At 41.0% G+C, this 26,019-nt stretch overlaps 2 protein-coding genes across 5 annotated transcripts; one reads left to right on the top strand and one right to left on the bottom strand.

The window, feature by feature from the left end:
- Positions 1–12,842: 12,842 nt before the first annotated feature.
- Positions 12,843–15,663, bottom strand: timm29 (translocase of inner mitochondrial membrane 29). Its single transcript, XM_037088811.1, has 2 exons — positions 15,439–15,663; positions 12,843–14,395 (listed from the first exon to the last, which is right to left on the bottom strand). The coding sequence occupies exons 1-2, from the start codon at positions 15,575–15,577 to the stop codon at positions 13,719–13,721; spliced, it is 816 nt and encodes a 271-aa protein (XP_036944706.1). The 5' UTR covers positions 15,578–15,663; the 3' UTR covers positions 12,843–13,718.
- Positions 15,529–25,778, top strand: yipf2 (Yip1 domain family, member 2). 4 transcript variants are annotated; one of them, XM_037088810.1, is made up of 9 exons: positions 15,529–15,663; positions 16,360–16,425; positions 18,994–19,154; positions 19,247–19,327; positions 19,445–19,532; positions 22,693–22,809; positions 22,892–23,058; positions 24,223–24,405; positions 24,492–25,778. In XM_037088810.1, exons 2-9 carry the CDS (start codon positions 16,395–16,397, stop codon positions 24,579–24,581), a joined length of 918 nt encoding a protein of 305 aa, XP_036944705.1. In that variant the 5' UTR covers positions 15,529–15,663; positions 16,360–16,394; the 3' UTR covers positions 24,582–25,778. The 4 variants fall into 4 exon arrangements, with proteins under 4 accessions (XP_036944705.1, XP_036944703.1, XP_036944702.1 ...); XM_037088808.1 differs by lacking the exon at positions 15,529–15,663 and adding an exon at positions 15,893–16,241; XM_037088807.1 differs by lacking the exon at positions 15,529–15,663 and adding an exon at positions 15,893–16,167.
- The last annotated feature ends 241 nt before the right edge of the window (positions 25,779–26,019 follow it).

The raw sequence follows: 26,019 nt of genomic DNA on the forward strand, positions 1-26,019 counted from the left end.
CAGCAAACCTAAAACCACTTGCTATATCTATACTTATACCTATACTTAAAATATGTGTCAGGCTTACATTTAAATTGAATAAGTAGAATGTGTTTGGTCCTTGTAACAATTAACATTAATGCGACAAAGTGTTAATAGCATGGTTATAACATGATCACATACAGGAGAACAGTGCCTTAATAAGGTAATAACAAACAATAACAAATCTTTTATCAGGTATTTATTAACACTTATTTTAAGATGTGTTTAAGTATGTGTTGTGATGCTAACTTCAGGGTCAGCAGAAATAAACACCGCTCTGAATTCATCTTGGAACGGACATGGAATGCTGGAAACCTCACCCTACTAACTGGATTGAGGTCTCTGGTTTCACTCACCATCTAATCTGAATATCGAACCCTGCCACCATGTCACTTCCTGTTTACGTCTACATCACAGGGTTGTAGGTTAAAGGGGCTTACCTGCACTAAACAGAAGACATCGTGACAGCACAGGGCTCCATATATGGCTGCAGCTGAAACACAGTGCCGTGGACATGACAGATATTTGGTCACAAAATGTAGAAATCATTTAAATATACAACAGACAGTTACTGCTCAACACACACAAAATACAAAAGTAGATGACTGTTATTGCCATTAAATGTGCATTACTTGCAGCCCAACCAAATGTATAAACTTTTCTTTTTTCTTTTTACGGAACATGATAAAGAAGATAATCCTTGAGGTTATATTTAATTATTAACACCCGCTGAAGTTTACTGTTTTACCTCACTGATGTCATTTTGGACAACAGTTTATTGGCAAACTATAAATGACCCAATCTGTTACATATCTTTGTCACAAGTGTTTGATAATCACATATATATTTCTGAATGTGAACATCAACCAATTCCCCAATAATGGAGCTAGAATCAATGAGTGTGAGTGTGCTCATAACATCAGAACACATCTATATTGTATCATATAACCTTCAAAACAAATTAGTTTTACATCTTGTGTTTTTCTCAAGTATTCTGTTGATTTGTAGTTTTATAGTAAAAATATATTCACATATGTCTCCTCCGGCTTTATCATTCCTTAAGAATTAATCTATATATTAAGTGTTTTCTTGATTAATAAATCAACCTGTGTGGTCATACAGTAGCAAGTAAATGCTGCCATGAGCTCGCAACATGACTGCTGTTTGGTTGACTGTGTCATGATGGCGGGGGGGGGGGGGGGGTCACGGGTGAGTGGAGAGAATAGTAAGGTTTGGGGGGGAGCTGTCTGGGTGAGAGGAGTGTTGATCGATTCCAGGCTTGGTATTTTCCAGACAGGCTGAATGGTAAAGGTCAAAGGTCAGCTGCTCTTGTTTCCTATAAAAGAGAGACTGTGTTTGTGTGTGTGTGTGTGTGCATGTGTGCGTGTGTATATAGGTCTATAGATTTCTTGTGATTAAATCTGATATTTTGTGTATTACTTGAACTTACTTCTTCCAATGAGCCTATTCACAGCTGGGAATGTTTGTTATTTTATTTATTTCCAAGAGGAAAAATGTTAATAAAAACAAAAATAGGATGAGTAATCAATACTTCCAAAAATTCTGAGAGCTAACTTGATCATAAATATAACCCACTTGGAGGCAGAGTCTTTGGTAATTTTAGCATTAAGTTGCAATGAAGTACCTTGGAGCAACTAAATTTTATTTTTCGGCTGCTGGAAGCGTTCTCTGCTGGTAGTGGAAACTGTTAACTGTGGTAGTGGACCATAAACTTTCAACATCATCCTCTGTTGGATTCCAGGAAGCATCCGATATGGCTAAAAAAATCTGTTCAAACCTGTCAGTAACTTGAATTAAAATTCAGGTATTTCTCAGTTAAGCATTGACTACTGAACACCTTGAACTCCAGCAAGCACTAATACATGACTGTGCAGGCAGGTGGTCTGGTGTCTTGCCCAAGGGCAAGTGGGGGAAAGCCAAAAATAGTACCAGCTGTTGCTGCTGGGGTAAAATCTGACTTACGTGCATGTCACTGTTTGAGTTGTCTGTTTGTATTCAGCCCCACCCAGACTGTGGCTGCTCACATAACTACACTGCATTGACATGGTGATGACAACACACACACACACACACACACACACACACACACACACACACACACACACACACACACACACTATATTTGTCATCACATATAAGCCTGAACACTCACATGTAGATCGAGACAGGTAGAAATGCCATATGTGGCCACACAGATGGTAACATGAACACTCAGATAACAGCAGGCAAAATAAACACTAAACACCCCTGATCTCCAAATTCACTCACAGACCAACGAAGCAGGAGTAAGACAAAGGGGGCACATGTATGCATGAATATATGGTTGTGTATGAATGCAGAGTGTGTGTCTGAGTAAGGAGACAGATTGTGGACTGTGAGGTAAATATAAGGGGGGAGGGTAAACGGAGACTCCGCGGCATGGGTGGGTGGAGGGTGAGTGAGTGGCGGTCCTCCTCCCTCCCTCCTTCGGGAACTCTCCCACTCACTTGCTCCCCCTCCCCCACCTGGGACTTGAACCCATGACCCCCCGGTGAATGAGTTCAAGGGAGGCACCACCATTACTGGGGAAACTGCCGGTCTGTTTGTGTGTGTGTATGTGTGCGTGTGTGAGTGAGTGAGTGAGTGAGTGAGTGAGTGAGTGAGTGTGTGTGTGAGTGAGTGAGAGAGAGTGTGTTTCGATGTGAACTGAGCTGAGTCCAACAGTGTGTATGTGTGTGTCTGTGTGTGTTTTTGTGAGTGGGTGTAGAAGTGTGTTAACAGGCAGAATTCCTGTGTTCCTTAAAAGCTGGTTTTCACAATGAGAGATTTGAATGAGTTTTGCTTCTTTAAAGGCTGACATAATCATGCACATAGATATTTGTGCGTGTGCATTACAGAATGGCCAGAGAGTATCCGTGTGTGTGCGAGTGTCTGTAGACATAACATTTTAATAAGAGTTTCAGAATTAGAGGTTTGTTTCTTTTACATCATCAGTTCAGATAGGTATTTGTGCATGTTTGTGAATGAGAGAGTATTTCGAAGTGACACAATCAGAGTTTACCGCTGTGTGTGTGTAGAAGGGTGTTTACAGGCAGAATTCCTGTTGTTTCTTGAAAAGTAATTTTCTCAATGAAAATGTTGTGAATTAGACAACCTTACTGCTACTATGTGTGTGTATGTGTGAGTGTGTTTGTATATGATGTCAGAGGTAATGAGAATAGTGATGGCCCTTCCCCCCTCCTCTGCTGCTGGGTGTGTGACCAAGTCTGCATCTCGCTACCTGGCCCAGACTGGATCAATACTTTAATCTAATTGTCATTCACTTCCACTGGGACAGCCAAACACACACATACAGACACACACACACACACATGCACACACACACACACACACACACACACACGTACACACACACGTAACATGCATATCTATACAGGCAAACACATGTGGGCACAGGCAAATACTCCAATAAAACAACAAAAAGATGCACACAAACACACACACACACAACCAGCCAAGCACATGAGAAATGATGAATGAAATGAAAATCTCCATTGTTTGAATACACTCACTGCTGCTGTATGCTAGCATGCAACCTTGTGTCCTTTACTACATCCACTTCCATGCTCAACTCTGCACTCTGTCCCTGCTTCTCTGGGCGTTCCTCCTTGGCGTTGCATCATGCACGCACATCAGTGTCGGCAAACATCCGCTGACACACTGTCACATCGCATTCACGTCTGCCAGCAAGGAGCCTCTCCCACAGAGTGACAATGGAAAGTAGATGTCAGGGCTGCTCTGGGATCAGATCCTTGCCGCATGCACGACAAGCAGCCTGGAAAAATGATAAAAATTAAAGGTGCACAACTGACTTACCCAACATCCTCTTCTGCAGGACCAGTAGTCTCCTCTCTGTCCCTCTTTCTCTGCATTCCTCTATCTCTATACTTCTTTCTTTACCCCTCCCATTGAAAAGCCAAGCCACCTCTCTCTCTCTCTCTCTCTCTCTCTCTCTCTCTCTCTCTCTCTCGCTCTCTCTCTCTCTTTCATCTTCTCTTCTCATCCTCCACTCATCATCTCTTTTCCAAATCCCTACTCTTCCTCACTTCCCTTCTTCTCCTTGATTTTCTTTCTCCTCCTGCTCCTTGTCTGTCGTTCATCACACTCTTTCTCTTTCTTTCTTCCTGTCGGGGTGGCTCTCCGGTGTCTTCTTCCTGCTGCTGTAAACTGCAGACTGTCTGGCGAGAGAGAGAGAGAGAGAGAGAGAGAGAGAGAGAGAGAGAGAGAGAGAGAGAGAGAGAGAGAGAGAGAGACAGAGGAGCAGTGGGAAGTGCAAACCAGGACACAGCCTCTGTCAGTTTGAATGAATATTGTGCACACTTGGCTTGTCTCTCCTCCCCCCTCTCTTTCTCTCTCCCTCCCTGCCTTCCTCCCTCCCTTCTTCTGTCTACCAGACACCCCTCCTCCACTCCTCTCTCGCTTTGCCCTCCTTCGCTATCTCCTCCTCCTCCTCCTCCTCCTCCTCCTCCCTCACTGCTGCCTTCAAATATATTCACACTCCAAGACTGACTGACACTGTAGAGCTGCACTTACTGACACCCCCCAACATGCACACACACACACACACACACGCACACACACACACACACGCACACACACACACACTTCTCACTCTCCTGGACCCAGACAGTTAACCCTTTTGATGCTGCTGCACATCCTGTCTGTTTGTATTATTATCATCTTCTAAGTAGACGCTGGCTCCAAAGCTCTAGCCGGTGTGTTTTTATATAGATTTCTGAATGAATCCTCAATTTTACTGGTACAGTGTCCTCAATTTATTCAAGTTCATAATCTGTAGGGTTACCAGGTACATTTATATTTTCATCTGTGAAATATAATTTCTCATGTCGTAAGTCCAAACCAATCATGAATCTACCACATGTGATTTCACATGTAGAATTACACGTGGAGTCAACATTTTCACATTTCTACATCTGTGCATCTTGTCACAAGTTTATCCTGTGAAAAAAATGAAAGGAAAATGTTAAGTGCACTGCATACATCATGTGCGTCAATCACATGTGAAGTCTGTATCTGCTGATATTATATGTGAAATTGCTATTTTCATTTTAGATTTGGAGCATGTCAAAAACGACATATAGTTAAAAAAAATTCAAGCAGATTATTATGAAATATTCATGTATTTATTTCCGTTTGTTGATTGATGGTGACATCTAGCAGCTGTAGTAGTATTATGGTGGCCAAGGAGGAAGTGAGGAGAAGTAGTGTTAAGAGTGACAAGTCTGACAAGATGGGGTTCAACGGGTTCAACGGGTTCAACGGGTTCAACAAGCAGCTTACAGGGTTTAGTCAGGGCACTGCTGTTCACATCCAGTATGAAACCAAAAGTCAGCAAAAGTTAACTATGTTCGTTATGGAAATGACAGAAGTACCATAGTAAATGTTTTCCGAAACCTAACCAAGCTGTAAGCGTATGTGAAAGTGTGGTCTGCCTCTCCTTTCAGTCTTAGGCATGAGGATGTGTTGTAGACATGCGATGCCTTCAGATGTGTCATTTTGGAACACTGGGTACATGTCAAATATCTGAAAACCTCTAAAAGTGAATCATGTTAGTGAATCACATGAGATGCTCTCACATGATATTTTGTGAGTGATGTTTTGATTTGTGATGTCTGACATTCCTCACATGGAATATTATAGTGCCAAGTGCATCATGTGACATTGTTACGCATGAAATTGCAGAATCTTTGAAAACATGCAAAAAATTTGAAACTGACACATGCTTATATCATATGAGCTTTGAAAACTGATATTTTTTCATGTGGTGTCTTACATTCCAGATGATTTTTTCTAAAAATCATATGCAGTAAAAAAGTGTTTCACAAGCAATGCTATATCTGAAAGTTATATTTTCAGGTGCCTGGATCATATCAGTGCATCACAAGTGTAATGCTTTCAAATCTGACATTTCATGTGAGATAGATATTGATGTGATGTCTTAAAAAGTGTCATTTACACTGAGGATACCGGGGACATCACTTTTCAAAAGCATGATCAGTGCCAGGAAAAATAGCTTGTACCAAGCCATGTATCAGCACAGTCTGCAGTTTTGTCACATGTGACATGGTGCTCCACATCAGGTGAATGTGTGAAATGCACTTCAAATGTTACTAAATTCACATGGACAGGGTCATGATGTTCTTTAAGTCTGATTCTCTCCAGAACCACCAGACAGTCTGCAGAACAGCTTCCTTTTCCTAATCTAAGTGAGTATAGAGATCACTTCACCAACACAAAAGATCCAACTGAATGCAGCTTTACTCATTTTGATTCCCACTGTGATATTTCTTTCAACATTTTTGAACAGTGCGGCAGTTCCACTCCACATGCTACACTAACTATACTATATATATATATTAGTCTGCAGTGGATCCAATTCATATATGATTATGAAAGCATTTTTAAAAAAATGTTTCTCCACAAATATCTCTGTTTACAGTTTGCAACCGTCATCAGATCCCAGGACAGCCCTCTTTACATGTATTCTCATTTACACTGTTCCTTCAGCCCCCTCCATCTTCTGCAACTTAACCCCCACTCTCTCCATCATCCTTCATTCTTCCTTAGTTACATATTGATTAGGTCGCATTGTGTGTGTGTGTGTCTGTGTGTGTGTGTGTGTGTGTGCGCATACGAGCCTGGTCCTGCTGTGGTCAATGAGGTCAACATGGTGGCCAGACAGACATCCCCACCCCCTTCATTTTTTTTTTCTTCCTCTGCCTCCTCCATCAGCTCCTGCTCTCCCTTCTCAGGGTTAGTGAGTGTAGTTGGGGGTAAAAGAAGAGCTGAACAACAATGTCAGCATCCTCGCATGAACTCACCAGTTGATTGAGGCTGACAGAAAATTAATGCACTGGCTTGCAATGTGTACCACAGCATCACATCATGAGCCTGATGTGTTTATGTAGCAAGAGGTGAGATCTGACAATATACATTGGTAGGCATTGAGATGAGTGAGATTTGGATTAATTTTAAATCCCCAGATTTACATGGAAAAACCAGCAGTTAAAAGGTGAGATTCTAAAGCATTAGGAGGAAAGAAATACCTTTAATTGTCAACAACAGGCATTTATACATGTGAAAGTGTTGTAGATCACAGTCAGGTGATGTCCATAACCTCAACACTGCTGCATTGAACGAAAAGAAGCAGCATGTTTTTCAAACACCACCTGACAGTGTCAGCCCTCACTGACCCCTGCGGACGACAGACTCGCTGTCTGAGTGGAGGAGGGGGCAGGATGGATGGGAGTGCAGGGGTCGATAGAGGTCATGAGGCGAAGATGGAGGGAGATGCACACAGGAAGCTCGAGAGGATGCAACACAAGAAGAAGGCAACAGACAAAGCGGCAACACCACGTTCAGCTTTGTGTCGCTGTTGTAAGTTCACTAACAGCTCAAATATCAAGTAAGGTTGAGGAAGACAACAGTCATCACTAGAGAATAAATATGACGCTTTTGTTCATTTAATGCTAATTAATCAATGCTAAATATCCGTTATATGTTACACAGCAACAAACAGCCCAGCTGAGTCTATTTTGTCTTTTAGCCATGCCTCCAGTGTGAAGGAGCACCGACCTGGCCAAACAGTCGGCGGACAACAAATATAGGTAATGTTTTATGTCTTCAGGTCATGAGGAGCTCCAGCTAAGTTTTGGCTCTTATCAGTGTCACTGTAACTGCCTGCAGGTGCTGGGGAGGGTTCCAGTGGCTCTGCTGGTAACGTTTTGCACTGCAAGCAAAACTAGAATGGCACTCAGTAGAGCACATACTTACCCCAAGGCCCAAAAGTCCTATCTAATTCAGTCAAACTTGACACCTCTGCCAAGGAGATCACGTTTTGGCCCCTGTCCGTTTGTTTGTCTGTTGATTGGTTGGTTTATCAGCAGGATAACTACTGAAAAGATTTCCACGAAACATGGACGGAGGACAGACCTCAGCCCAGAATAAAACCTCTTTAACATAGCTCTGCATTACTCTAGATTTAAAACACCACAATTGCTTTATCATAATTCAAGCTTGCCAGATCTAGGATTAACATCAATCTGTATCGTCAGTAAATACCTGACTAAAAAAAAAAAATTTAAACGAAAGAGTGTTAACATGTGTTAAAACAGTTAGCGGTTGCTATCAAGTGTCTGAGTGAGACTACAGAGGTTGTCAGGGACATTAAACATCGTCACAGTGAATACAGAGACTAATCTACACATTAGTCTCTCTTACAAACTTTTCTATCTCTAACTTTACAACTTGTTCGTTGATCAGTTTATAGGATACCTGTGTAGTAATTGTGTGGTAAGACTCTTAGTGGTGTGACGTTTAAGTCATATGACCATGATGTCGTCTGTTTATAGCCTAACATTAGCTTTTTACTGCAGCACATTTAATTTACGCTTCAAGCATCACAAAATGGTGTGTATCTGTTTAGTTTATCGCAATGAACATATATGTCAGTGTCATAAATGTGTGATTACTTACTGTAAAAATCCAAACAGTTCAAAATACAGAGGTAACCAGAGTGATGCTAACTTCAATTTACTACTGTACTGTACTGTGCTGTACTGTGCTGTACCGTATCTGTGCTACACTCTATAGGACCTTTTATTCGAAAAATAAAATTGTACAGTACTCAATTCGGAAATAAGAAAAACATTTTCAATCTTGTATGAAATGTGGCATGAATCACACATATGACCTTTGTGAATTTAACCCTAAACTCAGGATTTCACTGACACCAACATGGTCATCACCTCACCACCGAAAATGTAAAAGCCCACAACAAGTAACATCATATTGACACCTGCAGGTTTGCAAAAGGAGACAGTCAGTTCTGTGAGGATCAGCTCACCAAGGTTTCACTCACGGTTTGGTGAATGTTCAACAAGACAACGTCACGAAGAAATAATGACTGTTGGCTGTCTTTTTAATTCTGTATTTTCACAGTCTTGTATTTCTTGTGTTGAAAAACAATCTTTTACTTTGACAAAAGTCAGGTGTTTGATTCATGGCACAATTCAAACAGGATTAATAAATGTTTGTCTCTCCAGTCGATATATATTTTTTCTTACGGTGGTTCACCAGAAGGGACGTGTCTTTGCCTCTTTATGACATTCCCATCAGCCTCAAGTTCAACACTAATCACAGGCTAATTATTATATCTGTTATATATGAGTATGTTTGCTTGATGACATTTAGAAACCATTTACTTTAACTAGTGTTTCACTAAGGTAGGCTGGTTCACAGCAGCTGTTAAAAAGCTGTTTATCTAAAGTGGATAGCCTAAGGAGTCTGCCTAATGTAGAATAATAATCAGCACAGTAATCAGCGCAATAATGGTTGTTCTGAGGCCAGAAAATAGGAATAATGACCAGTTCACACTAATGAGCGGTCCCTAAATTCATCTGATCGGAGAGGTTAGGTTTCCATCTGCACACAATACACTCGACAACTCTAATGTTTTATCTTGATGCAGGCGGCCTCATGATCTTCATCCTAGTGCTGAAACTGTCAGATCTCACTTTTTGCCTCATGATCACATCAGGCTCATGATGTGATGCTGTGCTACACATTGCAAGCCAGTGCATTCATTTTCTGTCAGCTGCGATCAATTGAGAGGCCATGCTGACGGCCATCTCACTTTTCCATCCCTTTCATCCACATCTCCTGGTCTTCGTTTGTGGAGGAAACTGCTCAGTACATTGTCATAGAGACGGCTTTTTGTTAAAATGTTGTACGATCTGTTTCTTTTTTTCATTAAGTAAGGATAATCTAAAAAAGAAGACAAAAGAAAAAGAGGTGATTTTTATTATTGGCTGATGTACAGAAAGTTAAACCTGCTTGTATCAAGTCTAGGCTGGATTATTGCAATGAACTGTACTCAGGTGCTCATTCACTGCTGCCCAAATCCTAATTGGGAAAAAGATCAAGCTTGCCTCCCTCCACTGGTTCCTGTTCGATTTCAAATTGATTTTAAATCTTAAAATCTTATTGCTAACGTTTTTTTTTTGGTTTTTTATATATTTTTTTGGCCTTTTCTGGCTTTATTGACAGGATAGCTGAAGAGTGTGACAGGGAGCAGGGTAGGAGACTCGCAGTGAGGGAACCCGGGCCGGGAGTCGAGCCCAGCTCTGCTGCAGGGCCTCGGCACATGGGTCACGTGCACTACCAACCGAGCTAAGCAGCGCCCCATTGCTAACTTTTAAAGCATCAAATAGCTTCGCCCCTACATACATTTTGCACTTATTAACCTGTTATGTACCACTGAGCTCTGCAAAGGTAGCACTGCTGGTTTGTCAGTGTGGCAAAAAGGGGGTTGGGATTTCGATATTAGTGCCACCAAACTATGGAACTCTCTGCTTGCTGAACTCAGACACACTGAGTTTCACGTGTGACTTTCTTTCTTTCTTTCTTTCTTTCTTTCTTTATTTCTTCTGAGGAAGTCATACTTCCCATGGGCGAAAACTCACCAAACTTTACAGAAATGTCCAGCCCCATGCCAGATTTACTTAATTCCAAGGTCAATATTCCTCCTGGGGGGCGGGCACAATAAGCGTTTAAATCTTAAAAACTTTAAAAATACCTACAAAATCAACAGTATATGCTACAGTTTTGAAACTTTCACCAAACTGTAGCCCCAATACTGCTGCAACTTTAGTTCACCAAACTCATTACAAATTATGAAGTCCATCACTCAGTTTTTTTTCAAAACCTGTAAAACATATAAAACTTATCTCCTCCCACAATTTTTGCTCAATTGTCACCAAACTTGCTAGAGAGCATCTTCAGACCGTCCTCCACAAAACTTGTTTCTCGGATTTTTGATTTATCAAAAATTAAGCCTAGAGTGCATCAAAATGTTTGACTGTAAACAGTATTGTAAACATATACTATCAAATTCTTGCTAAATACATTTTCAATCTTCCTGAAAAAAATTAAGAATATTTTTGGAGTCATGGTTGATGAAGTCTGGCAGATATCGGAATGTTATCTCAAAAACTGAATTTTTGAGAATATTTTGAATTGTGCTCTCATGGGAAGTCAATGTAAGCGTGGCATTTTTAAACATCAGATTTCCTCTTATGAAGCAAAACACTTAGAGTTAAAAACAAATCACCAACATTTTCATGCTGTCAAGATGCAATTTATGTATTATCAGATTTGATAAAATGAATCCTTTTCCACTATTAGTTCAATCCAAACATCATCTGGACCCGTCACCTGTGACCAAGGTGAAATAAACAATACTTTTGCAGAATTTTATGCTCATCTCTATACAGCGGATCTTGCTCCTGACTTGGCTGCCCTTAAATTGTATTTGTCAGAACTTAAAGTGCCATCACTGACTGACAATGATGCAGAATGCCTTGAAATGCCACTCTCTTTTAGAACTTAAAGAGGCATTGAGCTCAATGCAAAAAGGGAAGTCACCTGGCCTTGAAGGGCTGCCTCCAGAGTTGTTGATGGAATTGTGGAATATCGTTGGGCCATTGCTTTTAAATTCTCTTAAATATGCTTTAGACAGCGGTTCCTTCCATCGTGACCAAAATACATCTCTCATATCAGTCCTGCTTAAGAAAAGATAAATCACCTTTTAGATGCGGAAGTTACAGGCCGATATCACTCATCACAACAAAACTGAAGCTCATTTTTTAGAGTCATGGTAGATGATGTTTGACAAATATCAGAATTTTACCTAAAAAACTGAATTTTTGAGAACATTTTGAATTTTGCTCTCGTGAATAAAACAAATTACCAACATCTCCATGCTGCAATATGTGTATTTTCAGATTTTTGTCTTGATAACTGAATTTTTTTTACAGTGGTTTCAAATCTGCCTGCACAACAGTGAATGGCTTACTCAAATTGTGAAGCCACTGTTGTATTTCCCACTTGCCAATTAGCTCAGCGTGATAGATAACAGTCTTTGGTCCGAGAAGTTGTGAGTTCCAAAATTAACATTGTTGTCAATTGTCTTGCCTTCCTTTTCTCCTGTTTGTTGCTCAGAATTGCCTAAATTTGCTAAAAATAGCCCGAACCCAACCCATCGCTGCGCAGCAGCTATAATTTCTATTGTTCTTCTTCATTTTAGTCTCATGTGCTTTATTAGCTTTTACTGGTTTGATTTCCTTTTAGACACTGTGTAGCTTTGTTAAAAAAAAAAGTGCTGTATGAATACAGTTTATGAATTATTATTATGTGGTTGCAAATATAAATAAATACATAAATCCAGACTGAACCCTCAACCCATCCTATGGGATGGGAAATTGTGGTTGTTAAGCTACATCCAGTTCAATTATTTTTGCACTAGTGCGCCATCTGGTGGCTAAATACAAAGACACCGCTAAATGGTGCACTGACTGAACAGAAATCCATTAACAGCTAACTTTTTTTCCACTGTTGAAGACCACAGGCTGACCCCTGACCTGTAACTTCCTCCAGGAGACACCTGATAGCCCCACCAGCAAGTCAGAAGTGACATCAGTCACCTTTGACCCCATTATGCTTTTAATGTCCAAGGGGTCTGTGTCACAGTGATACTCCCTCACAGGGATCTGTAGAACTAAATGATCGATCTCTGAATCTACAATGAGACTAGGTGACATAGTGTACCTAGAGCAACCATCAGGCAGTCAAGGCAGCAGTAGCGTACGTCTCTGATGTTTGTTGGACTGAACTACACGTGTAAGATTCACTCAAATGTAAAAAGGTGAGTCCAGGATATGAATATCACATTACTACTGCAGTACATTTGTTCCAGTACTTTATTCCAGTATTTCCATCGTATATATTTCTTTATTCTTCTGTTCAACTCCACTTCATTCTAAAAGGACATTGCTGTGGGTGCCACACTACTAAATTTATCAGACAGCTAGTGTGACCAGGTACTTTTCAAAATAAAAGAACACACTTTATGATGAGTTACTAAACCAGAGGTTCCCAGCCCTTTTGTCTTGTGACCTTTCACCATCAAAGTGACATTTACCATCTAAACTATATATGATAATAAAGTCACATATAGTTGTATAATATGATGTCATGATAATGGTCCCAGGGGATATTTTAGAGAATTAAATTGCCATTATTGATGAGATAACTGATATTGTCACATTTTTGTACATAGGTGTTCAGAGAAATCTGGTGTTTATATCTAAAAATGCATATATCTGCACTCAGATTTTTCAGAACACCATTTAGATTTAGTCTGGGGAAAATTCTGGCTCCAGGTGACCAACCATAATCCAAAACTTGAGGCCTCAAACCAACAGTCAGCAAACCAATGGTGAGATAAACCAACAGGGAGACATGTAGACATAACCAATTTTTTTGACCTGTGGTTGATGGTATAAATGATGTGCAATATTTTCTATGAAAGAAAAAGCATGTGGGAATAAATTAAAACAGAACCCATTTTGAATGACTGCTTATAGTTTGACGAGACAAAGACTGTTTGCCGATTCCTTGGTGGTTTGTGGGGGGAGTAAACAGTTTAGACAGGTCTGAGCTGAGAAATGTACGTTAAAAGTGGTCTGTCGAATCCACTGGAGCACGACAAATGAGACTTCCCTGGTACAGTTTTGTATTCAGCGTGTGTTTGCCTGGCATTCTGCTTCACACAGCCCTCATGCTTGAGTCTGTTCCTGTTGCACTGCTTCCACTGGACTGTCTTCGCTGACACTCTCCTGCTTTTTGTCCACAAGATCTGTTTCCTTCTTCTCGTCCTCCATGGTCAGAGTTAACCACGACTCTTTATGCAACCTCTCACTCCTTTCCACCTCCTGAACACTGGGTGGGGATGTTGCTTGCATGTGGGCTGGTAGGTGCTTGAACTCGTCCTCGTTCACATCATAGTCCTTCATCTTTGAGTCCAGGATCCACCAGTGTCCAATGAAGCCCACGTCTAGCATCCGTTCAGGGAGCTCACTCCAGGGTACTGACAGGTTGGAGCACTGTGCTTCATACAGTGTGACGTCTGGATTGTAGTCTGCGCGGTAAACCAGAGACAGAAGACCCAGGCTGATATGCCGGAGCCGGCCCTCATTCCGAAGCTTCACTAGGCTCTGCACATGGACGTCGGAGGTGGCATTGCGGATCCACGGAGACAGCAGGCCTAGCTGGCCAGAACGCTCGAGCAGGGCGGCTTCAAAGGATGACTGATCAGGTTTGGTGTAGAAACAGACCCAGGCTCCACCCAGCAGGCTCAAATATGCAGAGGCTTTGACTGGCCGCTCCCATGCACCAACAAATATCTCCCGACAAGCCTCTTTGTAGTCAGTAGACAGGCTGCGAAACCACACACCTGCAGACACAAGACAGGACACTGATCAGACTTGATATTAACATCATTCTTAGTGATCCGATCACAATTGGACAGCACTAAGTTGCCAAGTTCACACTTTGCATGTTTTTGTTTTATTTTTTTACAAAAACATTTGCCAAATTTTCATTAAAACATTTTACATTAAAAGGTTGTCTTCTTTCATAAATTGAGTGTAAATGGTGAAATCAGTGACAGACACAGAAGCAAACAGGCTGGTGCAGACATACTGCCACAAACTGACACTTTTTACAAGGAAGCAAACAGCATATTATATTTAATGCCAATTCACAGGGGGGGTGGATTTGGCTAATCATAAATCAAAAAGTCCTTCTTAAACATTTAGAACTACTCACTAGTTTCAAAGCAAAGGTCTGCTCAAACAGATTACACCATTAAAACGAATCATCTCAAGTGACTGGCTGCACTGGAAGTTACGCCCATAATTCACATGCGGTATCATGGGGACAGAACTCGAAAAAAAAAACAAAAAAACTCCGATATTGATGAGTGCAATGGGATAGTCAGCCAAGTCCAAGTCGGAAATAAGAGCCACGTAGTTCGCCGACATAATCACCAGGTCTGTGACAAGATCTCATGACATTAAAACGTGATGCTGCATCTCATCGAGGTGAAAAGGTGTCTTTCTACTAAAGTCAACTGCACCTATGAAAAAAAAACACACTGAGGCCAGACATCACTGACAAATGCCTTTGCATTTTTGCATCCGCCATTCAAAGTATTGTTTATACTGAAACGGAATTAAAGATTTCCAACTTGTAATTGAATGCAGCATCAAGTGGGTACAGGTGTCTTTACAGGAGTAGGTATTTCGGCAAAAAGTGAAAACATGTCTCTCATCATGTTTCCCTTCTACAAAAACCATATTATCAATGAACTGAAGTGAGCTTGGCAGGATGATAACCAAAGTTTACCTACATGTGTCAAACCGAGCTAGTGCGGTCGCTGCGGTAACTGTTACACTAACTAGCTGACCTGAATGAGTCGTGTGCTCGGTGTCTCACCAGCTTTACTGTTCTTCAGTCTTTCCCACCGGCTGCCTGTGGCGGGAGCCGGAGCTGCTGCTGCTGCTGCTGCTGTGTCTGCCGCCGCACAGAACATCCTTCTTACTACACTCAACGAAGCCATTTTAACAGATTTCATCTACTGCTACGGTCACCTTCACGCTGAAGAAACATCCTGCTTGTCGGACAAGACAGCTCACATGGAGCCAAAATGGCGCCCAAAGGGTGAATCGCTTTTAATCTTCCGTCAGAAAACGGTACCTCGCAAAGGTTCCGCTTGCTGTCACTTGAACATGAAAATCCATGTTTACCATGGAATTTTGATGTGAAGTAGAAATGCGTCAAATGTGTGGCGTATTGTAAATGACTCACATACGAGTTTTATTTTAATCAAATAGCCACCTTTAAAAAAAAAAAAAAAAAAAAAAAAGATTATGGTCCACGTGATAGCTTTGTTTACGTGGTGACGTGTACCGGAAGACATGCCACTCGACTGGTGCCAGATGTCTTGTCAGCTATGAAAAACAGGCGTTGGCAGTGAGTTCTCGTTTTCTGTCAGTTTATTAATGCTAAACAAGCCGTGCTCTCATACGTTTGCGTTAGCTACCTTCACGTCTTCAAACAAATGAGAAACGAGAGCACTGCTGTGCATTTAGCTTAGCTAGTAGCTGTCGCAGCTCTGTGGCCACTGTCACGCCATCATCGTCAGGGACGTCCTGCAGACGGCAGGTGGGTTTTAACCCGGTCACCATCCACAGTCAGAGCCCATAGTTCTGACTCACCTTGATCACTTCGAGAACTACGTGCGTGTTTGTGAATGTTACTGTATATATGGTGTGTCGGCTTGCTGCTGGATACACGGACAGTCTGATGACTACAGGGATCAGTAGACGTGTCTGACCTCAGTGATAATCTTCTCAGGTGTTGCATGAGGTTGGTGTTTGTCCACTGAAGCAATGGCCAGTCCAAATGATCTACAGTTCCAAGGTAAGGATCGAGTATTTCAGCTTTATGCCTCTGCTCTGTGTGTCAGTGTGACATGTGACTGACTGAAAATGTGTGACTTGTTCAGTGACAGGAGACTCTCCTGCTCTCTCTGGATATAATGTTATACACGATGAGCGATGTAGACCGAAACGATGGATCATGAAAAGAAAAATCCTTCTGATAAACAAGTTATCTATTGTTCTTTTGATAATCAATCATTTAAATAGACAGACTATTTTACAGAGAACAAGTTCTATGACACCCGAGTTGTACTTGTTCCAGTAGAATAGAATAGAATGGAACAGGAAATAATGTCTTTATTGTTATTGCACAGAGTACAACAACATTTCAGTGCAGCTCCTCTGGTCATACAAAACACCAGTACACAGCAAAATAACAGATGACTCAGACGCACAAGTATAAATCAATTAAGCAGGTAAAAAGTACAATAATAATGAAAAAATGTAATAAATAGGTATTGCACCAGTCTTGGTAATAATAACAGTAATAATAAGATTGCACAGGACATATAATAATAAACCACATCTTGTGTGTGCCGCCATCTCTGACTTTAGTCATAATGCTCTGAAGTGCATACTGCTGTGTTGAGGTGATACAGTGTCAAAGAGGCTCCAGAGCCCAATCACCAGCAGTTTAAAGCAGAGGAGCCAGGAAACATAAAATCAGGGGAATGAGATACAGTGACCTCTAGTGGCACAGGTGATGTGTCTTTAAAAACAGTTATGAATTGTATGTATTTGATAAGTTGACAGCTAGAGAGCAACCTTTTGAATTCGAGAAATGTGATTTCTTTTTTAAACTTTATTCTTACTCATTGTTTGATTTTTGCTCAGATGTTCTGACAACATATGTCATCAGCGCAGTAAGTTTTTTCTTAATAGCCGACCCAGAGTTTTAAAGACACTCCCAGTTTACCACTGCAACTCATCACTACATGAAAATCATGTTACTTGAAAAAGCAAATAATATGGCTACTTTACGACAAGGTTACATTATAAAATGTTTGTTCCAGAACCCTAAAGTCATGCTTCTGATTGGGTTTGGTTAGGTTTGGGCACTGGGGTTGGGTCCACAACTAATCCAGATATTATTGAAATTACAGTATGGCCAAGATAAACTTAAAATATGTGACAACCTTATATATATATATTATATATATTAGTTATCAACTATTAAATGAGTCTGCGATTTGAGTAATTTACAAGAAAAAAGTTACAATTGTCTGATTTCAGCTTCTAAAAGGTAAATATTTTCTGTTTTTCTCCTCTGTGACAGTAAGCTGAAAATCTTTGTGTTGTGAACAAAAGAAGACATTTGAGGTTGACATCTATGGCTTTAAGACACAATGAGTGGAAATTTCCATTATTACATGACATTTTTTTCAAATGTCTAATTGTTTAAAGCAACATTATGTCACTATTTCACCTTATAATAACAGCTCTGATGGTACAGTGTGGTGTAATAGGGTGAATAGTGTCTCTGTCTCTTGTTGCTGCTCTATTTAATTTCAGTGAGAGGTGAGGATCACAGCGTTACATACATGTTTACTTCAACATACACGTTTACTCCAACATACACATTTTCAACACATTCTATGTAATGTTTCATCAATCCAGGAAATAGTCAACAGATTAAAACCTATGAAAATAATTAGTTTCAGCTCTTGTTGACTGCTGCTGACTGTCAGCAGTTAAGGATCAGGCAGTGGCTGATGTTGAATTTTGTGCCGGCACATCAATGAGCTGCTGGCTTGTAACATCCCTGTAATCATTTTGCTAGGCTGTTTCAATAGAGAAGGGGTCGTTATAAAGCTGGCCAAAAAGTATTGTCTTTATAACTTTGAAAGAAGGTTATATCATAGATTTGTAAGATGAATCTGTGCTGTTTTTAAGATGGTGTAATGACGAGCTGAATGACTTTAAACCATTTTTAATAAGAAAGAATTCTTTGTTTTCCTGGCACAAAAGGGGAATTGGTAACCACCTGTACATTGGCGTTGGCTACAGAGCAAATTAATCATCAGATTTTCACCATTGGTTTATCCCTACATTTCATATGAGGTATGTCAGTCATGGTCTGACGATGCTGACTGCACACCATGAACATGCTTGTAGCTGAATCAATAAACCTGAAGTTCACCAGCTTTGTGATAGAGCTGTACAGTATCGCTCAGTGAAGTAGGTTAGGGTTAGGCCTGGATTATCCTGCTGTGCGGACATACACAGAGACAGCTGCCGACACCACGGGCGCGTACTAGTTCTGTTTATACTATTCTGCAGTTAGCTTGCAAAAGGCGTTCCAAACATGTAATAGATTGGCATAGTGCAGTCACACAAACATTTGAGGTATTTAATGTCTACACAGAGAACATATACACACACGCACACGCTCCTTGTGATAACAACGTTAAATTATGCTGACATGGAAAACATACACTGGGCTTCAGTTGAGCTATGTTCACAGTACATGTTCCTGGAGTAGAACTGGTTGTTATGTGTGTGCCCCACTACTGGTGCTGACTCTATATTCATTGATGTTTGTTTGCAGAGTTTGAGGAAGCAGCAGAGCTGCTGGCTGTAGACCCGGGGGCCTCCACTCTCAGCATGTCTGCCACAAACGCCACTACCACAGTAACAGGAGAAGGAGGAGGAGAGGAGGTGAAACTAGACCTCTCCGAGGATGAGGGGGGTCAGGAGGAGAGCTCTGAGGTGTGTAAAAGTGTCTGTTCTGCCATATGTCACCATGACACAGGTCAACCTGTTTTGAGTAGACAGCAGCTGACCGATGTCTGTACTTCCAGCTGTTAGGAGGACAGAAAGCAGGTGGTGGCTTCTGGACCTTTGAGTACTATCAGTCTTTCTTCAATGTGGACACAGTGCAGGTATGAGACACTCTTTATACAGCCACAGCTGTAATTCAACTGAGAGTGTTTCTATTATTTACAAAATCTACATGTTTTAACATGCTCTTTTGCCGGACACGCCATGGTGTGATGCAGGTATTGGACAGAGTGAAGGGGTCAGTGATGCCATTACCTGGAAGAAATTTTATCAAACACCACCTTAGGAGTAACCCAGACCTATATGGTAAGACGAGATAAATGGTTGTATGTATTTCTCTCTTTCATTTTTATCTATGTGTGCACATTTAATGTGATTTGAAAGTTGGACTGAATGGACTGAGTGAATGAACAAATGAATAAATGAATGAATGAATGAATTAGCCATTCTCTGTCAGAGTGAATAAAAGGGAGTGAATAGAGTCATTTTGCAGCAGAGATTAAGGGGAGTCATCCAGATATTGCTGCAGTTTTTTAAGTATGTACAGCCCACTGTCAGTGTAGGTAATGTCACATGAGAATTCTGGACAATATCCAGAGAATCAGATAGGGAAATTGTTCACACATGTTGGAAATACTCTTTATGGTTTGAGTGAGGGGCAGAGCCTGGGTAGGAGCATGTTTGAGGTAGGATATGACACAAAACATATCCTGCAGAAACCTCAGTGTTTACAGCACTCTTCATGACTCCAGTTCATAGACATGTTCTCTTTCTACATCATCATCGTGTAAAATGTCCCCTCACCCTGGGATACTTAATATGAAATAAAGGGATGCACCAGTTGTGAAATTCTCAGCCGCTCTGGCACGTCACATTTTTACAATTACAGTAAATTGTAATTCTAGGTGCTGTGCCAGACTCGTAGGCAACTGCACTTGTTCCAGTTTCTAGAAGCCATTTCACCTCTCCTCTTGGATGAGAGGTGAAACGTCTTCAAGAAACTACAACAAGTCCAGTGGTCAATTGCCTACGAAACAGCACCTAGAATTACCATCACCTTGATGACAGAGAACCCTCATCAACAGTTAACGGTAATCAATACAGGCAACTTCTCTGCCCCCATGGAGAAAGTCCCCAGACACCCTTAAAACATGTCTCAATTTAGTGAGTTGTTGAGTTAGGAGAGACTTTGTAAACTTAGTGAAACGCTGTCTCTGACTAATTCTTCATTATTTAGACTTCTTTGTCAATTAATTTTACTTGAAGATATTTTTTCAATCATCCAATTTTTCCAGGGTTTAGGCTGTAGTGAGACTGTAAGAATAGAGACAATGTTACAGTTAAAGAATTTTGTGCTGAAGGTCAGTTTGAAAAGGTTCATTCAATAATAATTTTACAATGCCATGTTTGCAGAATAAAATGTAAGTGGTAGTCCTTTAATGCTGCAGTCTCATTTAACTATTTAACTTTTATATCATCTACACAAGCAGACAAGACCATCGGCAAGGTTCTCTTATGATTATTTGATGAATGACACCAGTTCCAATTATGATTTTTACGGTTAAGTTTTATTGTCATTTAGCTGTACCAACAAAAGTAATACAACAACTAGAACTGCAAGCAGGCATGGCTGGCCTCAGGAGTGACCCCACATCAGTACTGTTTCATTACATTTCTATTATTGCAACAAAAAAATGAGAGTGACAAAGAAAAATGCATTTATGTTGATTAGTGTGTGGTGACTTAACAAAGGAAAAGTGCAGCAGAAGTGGGCGGGGCCTATGTCAGAAAACTTAGCTCTCTTCGGGAAATACATGAATATGATGTTTATGAATGTGCTCTTTAAAATGCTCGTTAAAGGGAAAAACGCATTTACATCCGTTATAGTACCACCTGTAGACCAATTCTCACCAAATTTGGCAGAGAGCCTCTGGATGACTTCAGGAACAATTGACTTTGGTTGACGTTTGATGTTGAAAGTATTTAGTTTGATGGAAATGTGTGTTTTTTTGCTAGCAAAAAAGATTGTTTGGTTATAACTAGCAGATTTTTTGGAGTGGCAAAAATCTTTTGACAACTTTTCATCAGGCACATCTGGAGATTGTATGTGCAAAGTTTCAGTCAGATGGCGCTTAAATTGTAGGAGGAGTTCAAAAAAGTAGGTTTTGCATATGTGGCGATTCAGCGAATGAAATGTGCAGCAGAAGTGGGTGTGTTCTTTGTGTTCTTTAGAATGTGGAAGTTACAGGCAAAAACGCGATTGCATCCATTATAGCACCACTTAGTGGAGTACATGTCCAATTTTAGGTATGGAAGAACTGTGTCCTATTCTATATGTACCACATACATTTCAAAGCTCTCAGCATAACAGTTTGGCTGAAATTAATGTTTGTTGTTTATCTTGTAGTAAGCCATGCCTGCATTGACCAGTCATGACCACCTTCAAGATATGGCCTCGGGACTGGCCCTACATCATGCCGACCACATTTCGTAAAAATCGGTGTAGCCGTTCAAGAGATATAAACTTCTCATATTTTTAGCGCCCCCTAGTGGCCAAAATTTACCAAATTCAGCTCATCCCTTCCCAGTCTCATGGCAACCAATGATCTCAAATTTGGTGTTAATAGCATTTAGTTTGCGATTTTGCGGAAAAAAAAGAAAAAAAAAAACCTTTCGAGGCAGAAGTGGGCATGGCCGGAGCAAAGTGATTCAGTTCCATTCAGGTAATCTGGGGATATAAGATTTTTGAATGTGCGACATACGGTGTGGGAGTTATAGGCAAAAACGTGCTGGATTAGGTTATGGTGCCCCCTGCAGGCGGATATATGTAGTTTTTTGTGTCTGGGGTATGTACAGGTGTCTGGACCAACCCTCCAAATTGCACCACCCTCCCTTGCACGTTTTAGCCTGCAGCACCACTTTTAGCGGGAGAAAAAAAATGTTACAATTACAATAGGGTTCCTAGCACCGCTGGTCCTAGGAAACACGCCTGCTTGCATACACGTGCCCTCGGCCCCTCGGGCTTGGCCCCCTTAAAATGAAATTATGTTTCTCCAGGATCAATAACACAAACAAAATAAACACACAACATATATGACTATAATTAAAACTAAAACTATGACTAAGGCTCATGAAGTGCATCAGTGCACATGCTTTAGATCAGCAGTTCAGCTATCTAACAGCTTGTGGAAGGAAGCTGTTGATTAGTCTGTTAGTTCGGCCTTTCTGACTCGCAAGTGGACGGCTTTACACATCAGTCCACACCTGGGATTAACCTGCATCTGAGTGACCACTGTGTGTGATCAGATATCCACCACTAGGACAAACAGATGTATACATTTGGCAAATTTACTTGAAGGCCTAAAAAGTCTCTCTTTAAACAACATGATCCAAAGGGAGTTTGTGGATGTTATTGTCACTTGTTCAATGGTTAGTTAAAACTGTGTGTGTGTTTGTGTGTCTGTAGGTCCATTCTGGATCTGTGTCACACTGGTTTTCTCAGTTGCCATCAGTGGAAACTTGTCTGTCTTCCTCAGTCAGATGGGAAACCCTTCGTTCCACTACAGGCCACAGTTCCACAGAGGTCAGTGCTTTGATAAACAACTTGGTTTGTCTCAGTTTTACTTCACTCACACTTTTTGTTACGTTGTTCTGGTCTTTAACAGTGACAATAGCTGCAGTTGTCATCTTCTTGTATGCCTGGCTGGTGCCCATTGGTTTATGGGGATTCCTGACTTGGCGGCAAGGGGCTGAGAGGCAGATTGGAGGCTATTCCTTCCTGGAGACTGTTTGTGTCTACGGCTACTCCCTCTTCATCTATATCCCCACCTCGGTGAGTCCATCTGCCTCCCCTGAGGTCTATTCATGGACGTCAGTTAGAAAAAAACTTTTGTATAATAAGGGAATAGCCAAGGTTTAGGCTTTATAGAACCAACTTGTCATTCAACAAGTGTGAATAAAACAACTCATGATAAGAAATGCTAATATAAGGTAAAATACAACCCAAACATCCTCAACCTGCACTACATCTGTACTGGAGTTTCCGGAATGCATTTCAAAATAATGCATCAATGAATAAAATGTCATCTTTATTGTAATAGATATTACACATATCAAACTTACAAGAAAAATCATTTGGGTAACATTTGAAGAATAACAGCTTGACACCTTTAATTATGCATATCCAACATTTATTTTCAAAATTGACATCATCAACACTTCACCTGAATCTCTGTCCTGATTCATCATCAGCCTACTCTACATGTGTAGAGTGATTTATAGTTAATAGCCAGTCAGTTAGCTGTTGTGTCTATTGCAGTGAGGGGGAGATTATTTTAAAGTTTGACAGAGAAATCTTTACCAAATTATCACAAACTCACTACAGGGACAAATATATTTGAAGTAAAAACAGTAAAGGGAGGGAGAAGATCAAATGAACTAAGTACGTTTTTACAAGAACATCCTAATCTGGAGAAAGGGAGAGAATATCAAACGTGATCTAGACTCAGCATATTAAGGACATCACCGGTAAAGTACCAGTGGAACCGTGAAAGACTAAGAAGTCAGAGAATTGACAGATCAAGACAGAGTGAATGGCAGCTATCTGGTATCAAATCCACAGAGCGAGTGGACTCATGTAGTGATGTGTGTACTGTATGCGTAACTGTGGTGAGCAAAGGATCTTACACAGACTGTACATTAGACTATAAATTGCTCATACAGACCCGAGAGGTCACATTTTGCCCAGTCAGCAGATGGATTAACAGTAGCACATCTTTTAATCCATGCCAAAGTCATCATACTACAAACGAACCACACCACAGTCCTCTTGGAAGCTGACTCAGACCTCATTTCCGGGTGTCTCTATGAGGTTGTTTAGTGTGCACCAGAGTTTGGTTTACAGTTTTCACATCAGGCTCGATGAAACGAGTTTATTAAGCAAACATGGTAAGACCCTTTGACATCAGTAACTGACAGGTTACCCACTCATCATCAGGTTTTGTGGATCATTCCATTGGAGTGGTTGCGCTGGACACTAATCCTGATTGCCATGCTGATCTCCGGTTCAGTCCTGGTGCTCACCTTCTGGCCCGTTGTCCGTGACGACACCAAGGTGATGGCTGTGGCTACAGTTGCAACGATAGTAGTTTTGCACACGCTGCTGGCTATCGGCTGTAAGGTTAGTGAGCTATGTATATTAGCCTCAAGTCAGTCTCACATATTTAGCTTTGACTGATTCGACATATTTTTTCTCTTTTCTCTCAGATGTACTTCTTCCAGATAGCAGTCCAGTCACCGACTCCAGCTCCAACAGCCCCCCCAGCTCACATTACACTGGCCACCCAGCCCCACTGACCAATAGGAGGGAGGATGAGTGTTGGTAGAGAGAGAACGATGTGAAGGAAGCGTCTGTTAGACAGGAGGCAGCGTTAATCATTGGTCCTCTGAAGAAGTGCTGGGATAGCTCTGTGTGTGTGTGTGTGTGTGTGTGTGTGTGTGTGTGTGTGTGTGTGTGTGTGTGTGCGTGCGTGCGTGCGTGCGTGCGTGCGTGCGTGCGTGCGTGCGTGCGTGCGTGCGTGTGTGTGAGAGAGAGAGAGAGAGAGAGAGAGAGATTCATCCTGAGGTGGTTCTACTGTGACTGTAGCACTTTCTTCACTGCAATAATTGTACATTTCTACTGTGATGTTTCAGGATGTGGTGCATCTTAGGGTCTGGCATGGCTTCCTCAGCACTGTTATTCCCCCCCATCATCAAGGATTATATAACCCTAACCCAAATTCAGAACAGAGGACAGTAAGAATCATAAGAAGAGAGCATTTCTGAACTAAATGAAACCTTGATTCTACCAGTCATTACTTGTTACAAGGCATCAGCTAGACAACAGATGAGTTCTTCAGCTCAGAGGCAGAAGTTACATCCAGCTGACAAAAGCCACACATCCAAGAGAGAGATGACAAAGTTTGCCAAATTGCGCACCCCTGATTATACATAAGCTCCCCCTAGTGGTACCATAGTGAAAATTTTGAATCGAAAAGTGAATTTTTTCAGGATTTTTGAATTTAGATACATGTCTCTCGTTCAAATGTCATCCATAATTAGTTCCAATTAGTTAAGTTAGTTAGTTAGTTAACTGATGGCGAGACTTGTTGCTCATAATGACGGTAGCTGGAGAGGCTTCTATTTTCTGAGCTAGTACAGGGTGTTAATGAGTAATGTTTTGTTGCTCTCTTCTAGCATCTACAGCTTTCAGAAAATGATGCACAATGTCAAATTTACTCCCATGAAGCAGCTCGCTTCCGTCACAAATGTGGAGGGGAAGCCATTACAGATATTAGTGTGGGGTTATGAATGTGTTTGAAGATGGGAAAGGGACTCCTGCTGATGCACCACACCAGCATAATAACCATGAAGAGCTCAACCTTTTAACTTTAAGATACAATATGAGTTAATTTACTTGAAATTGCTTTTCTGATTTATTGGGTTGTCTGCAGAACTATTTATTTCCTACTGTGATGCTGTTTGGGGATTTTTGTTAATAAACGTATCATCGTACTCCTTTGTGCACACTGCAGAATAATTACAGTCAGTTATCGATAACGACTCGCTCAGACCTGAAAGACTTGAAAACCAACACCTAGAGGACGATTATTTAACTTGGACTTGGCCACAAGGGCTTGGGGCTTCAAAATCTAAAATCTAACGTCAAAATCTAAGAATGTCTCAACTCACTTTTGATGTGATACATTGACTTGATTTTGACTCGTCTCTACTTACTGGTGTGAACCAGACTTTT

This window comes from Acanthopagrus latus, chromosome 23, assembly GCF_904848185.1.
Source record: "Acanthopagrus latus isolate v.2019 chromosome 23, fAcaLat1.1, whole genome shotgun sequence".
NCBI classification, from domain to species: Eukaryota; Metazoa; Chordata; class Actinopteri; order Spariformes; family Sparidae; genus Acanthopagrus; species Acanthopagrus latus.

Bases quoted from the DNA above. Each gene is read 5' to 3' on its own strand.
- timm29 (XM_037088811.1), bottom strand. From the start codon at position 15,577: ATGAAATCTGTTAAAATGGCTTCGTTGAGTGTAGTAAGAAGGATGTTC. The intron at 14,396-15,438 runs GTGAGACACCGA...TTGTGTCTGCAG, and splicing joins ACTGAAGAACAGTAAAGCTG to GTGTGTGGTTTCGCAGCCTG.
- yipf2 (XM_037088810.1), top strand. From the start codon at position 16,395: ATGGCCAGTCCAAATGATCTACAGTTCCAAG. The intron at 19,155-19,246 runs GTGTGTAAAAGT...CTGTACTTCCAG, and splicing joins GTCAGGAGGAGAGCTCTGAG to CTGTTAGGAGGACAGAAAGC. The intron at 23,059-24,222 runs GTGAGTCCATCT...ACTCATCATCAG, and splicing joins TCATCTATATCCCCACCTCG to GTTTTGTGGATCATTCCATT.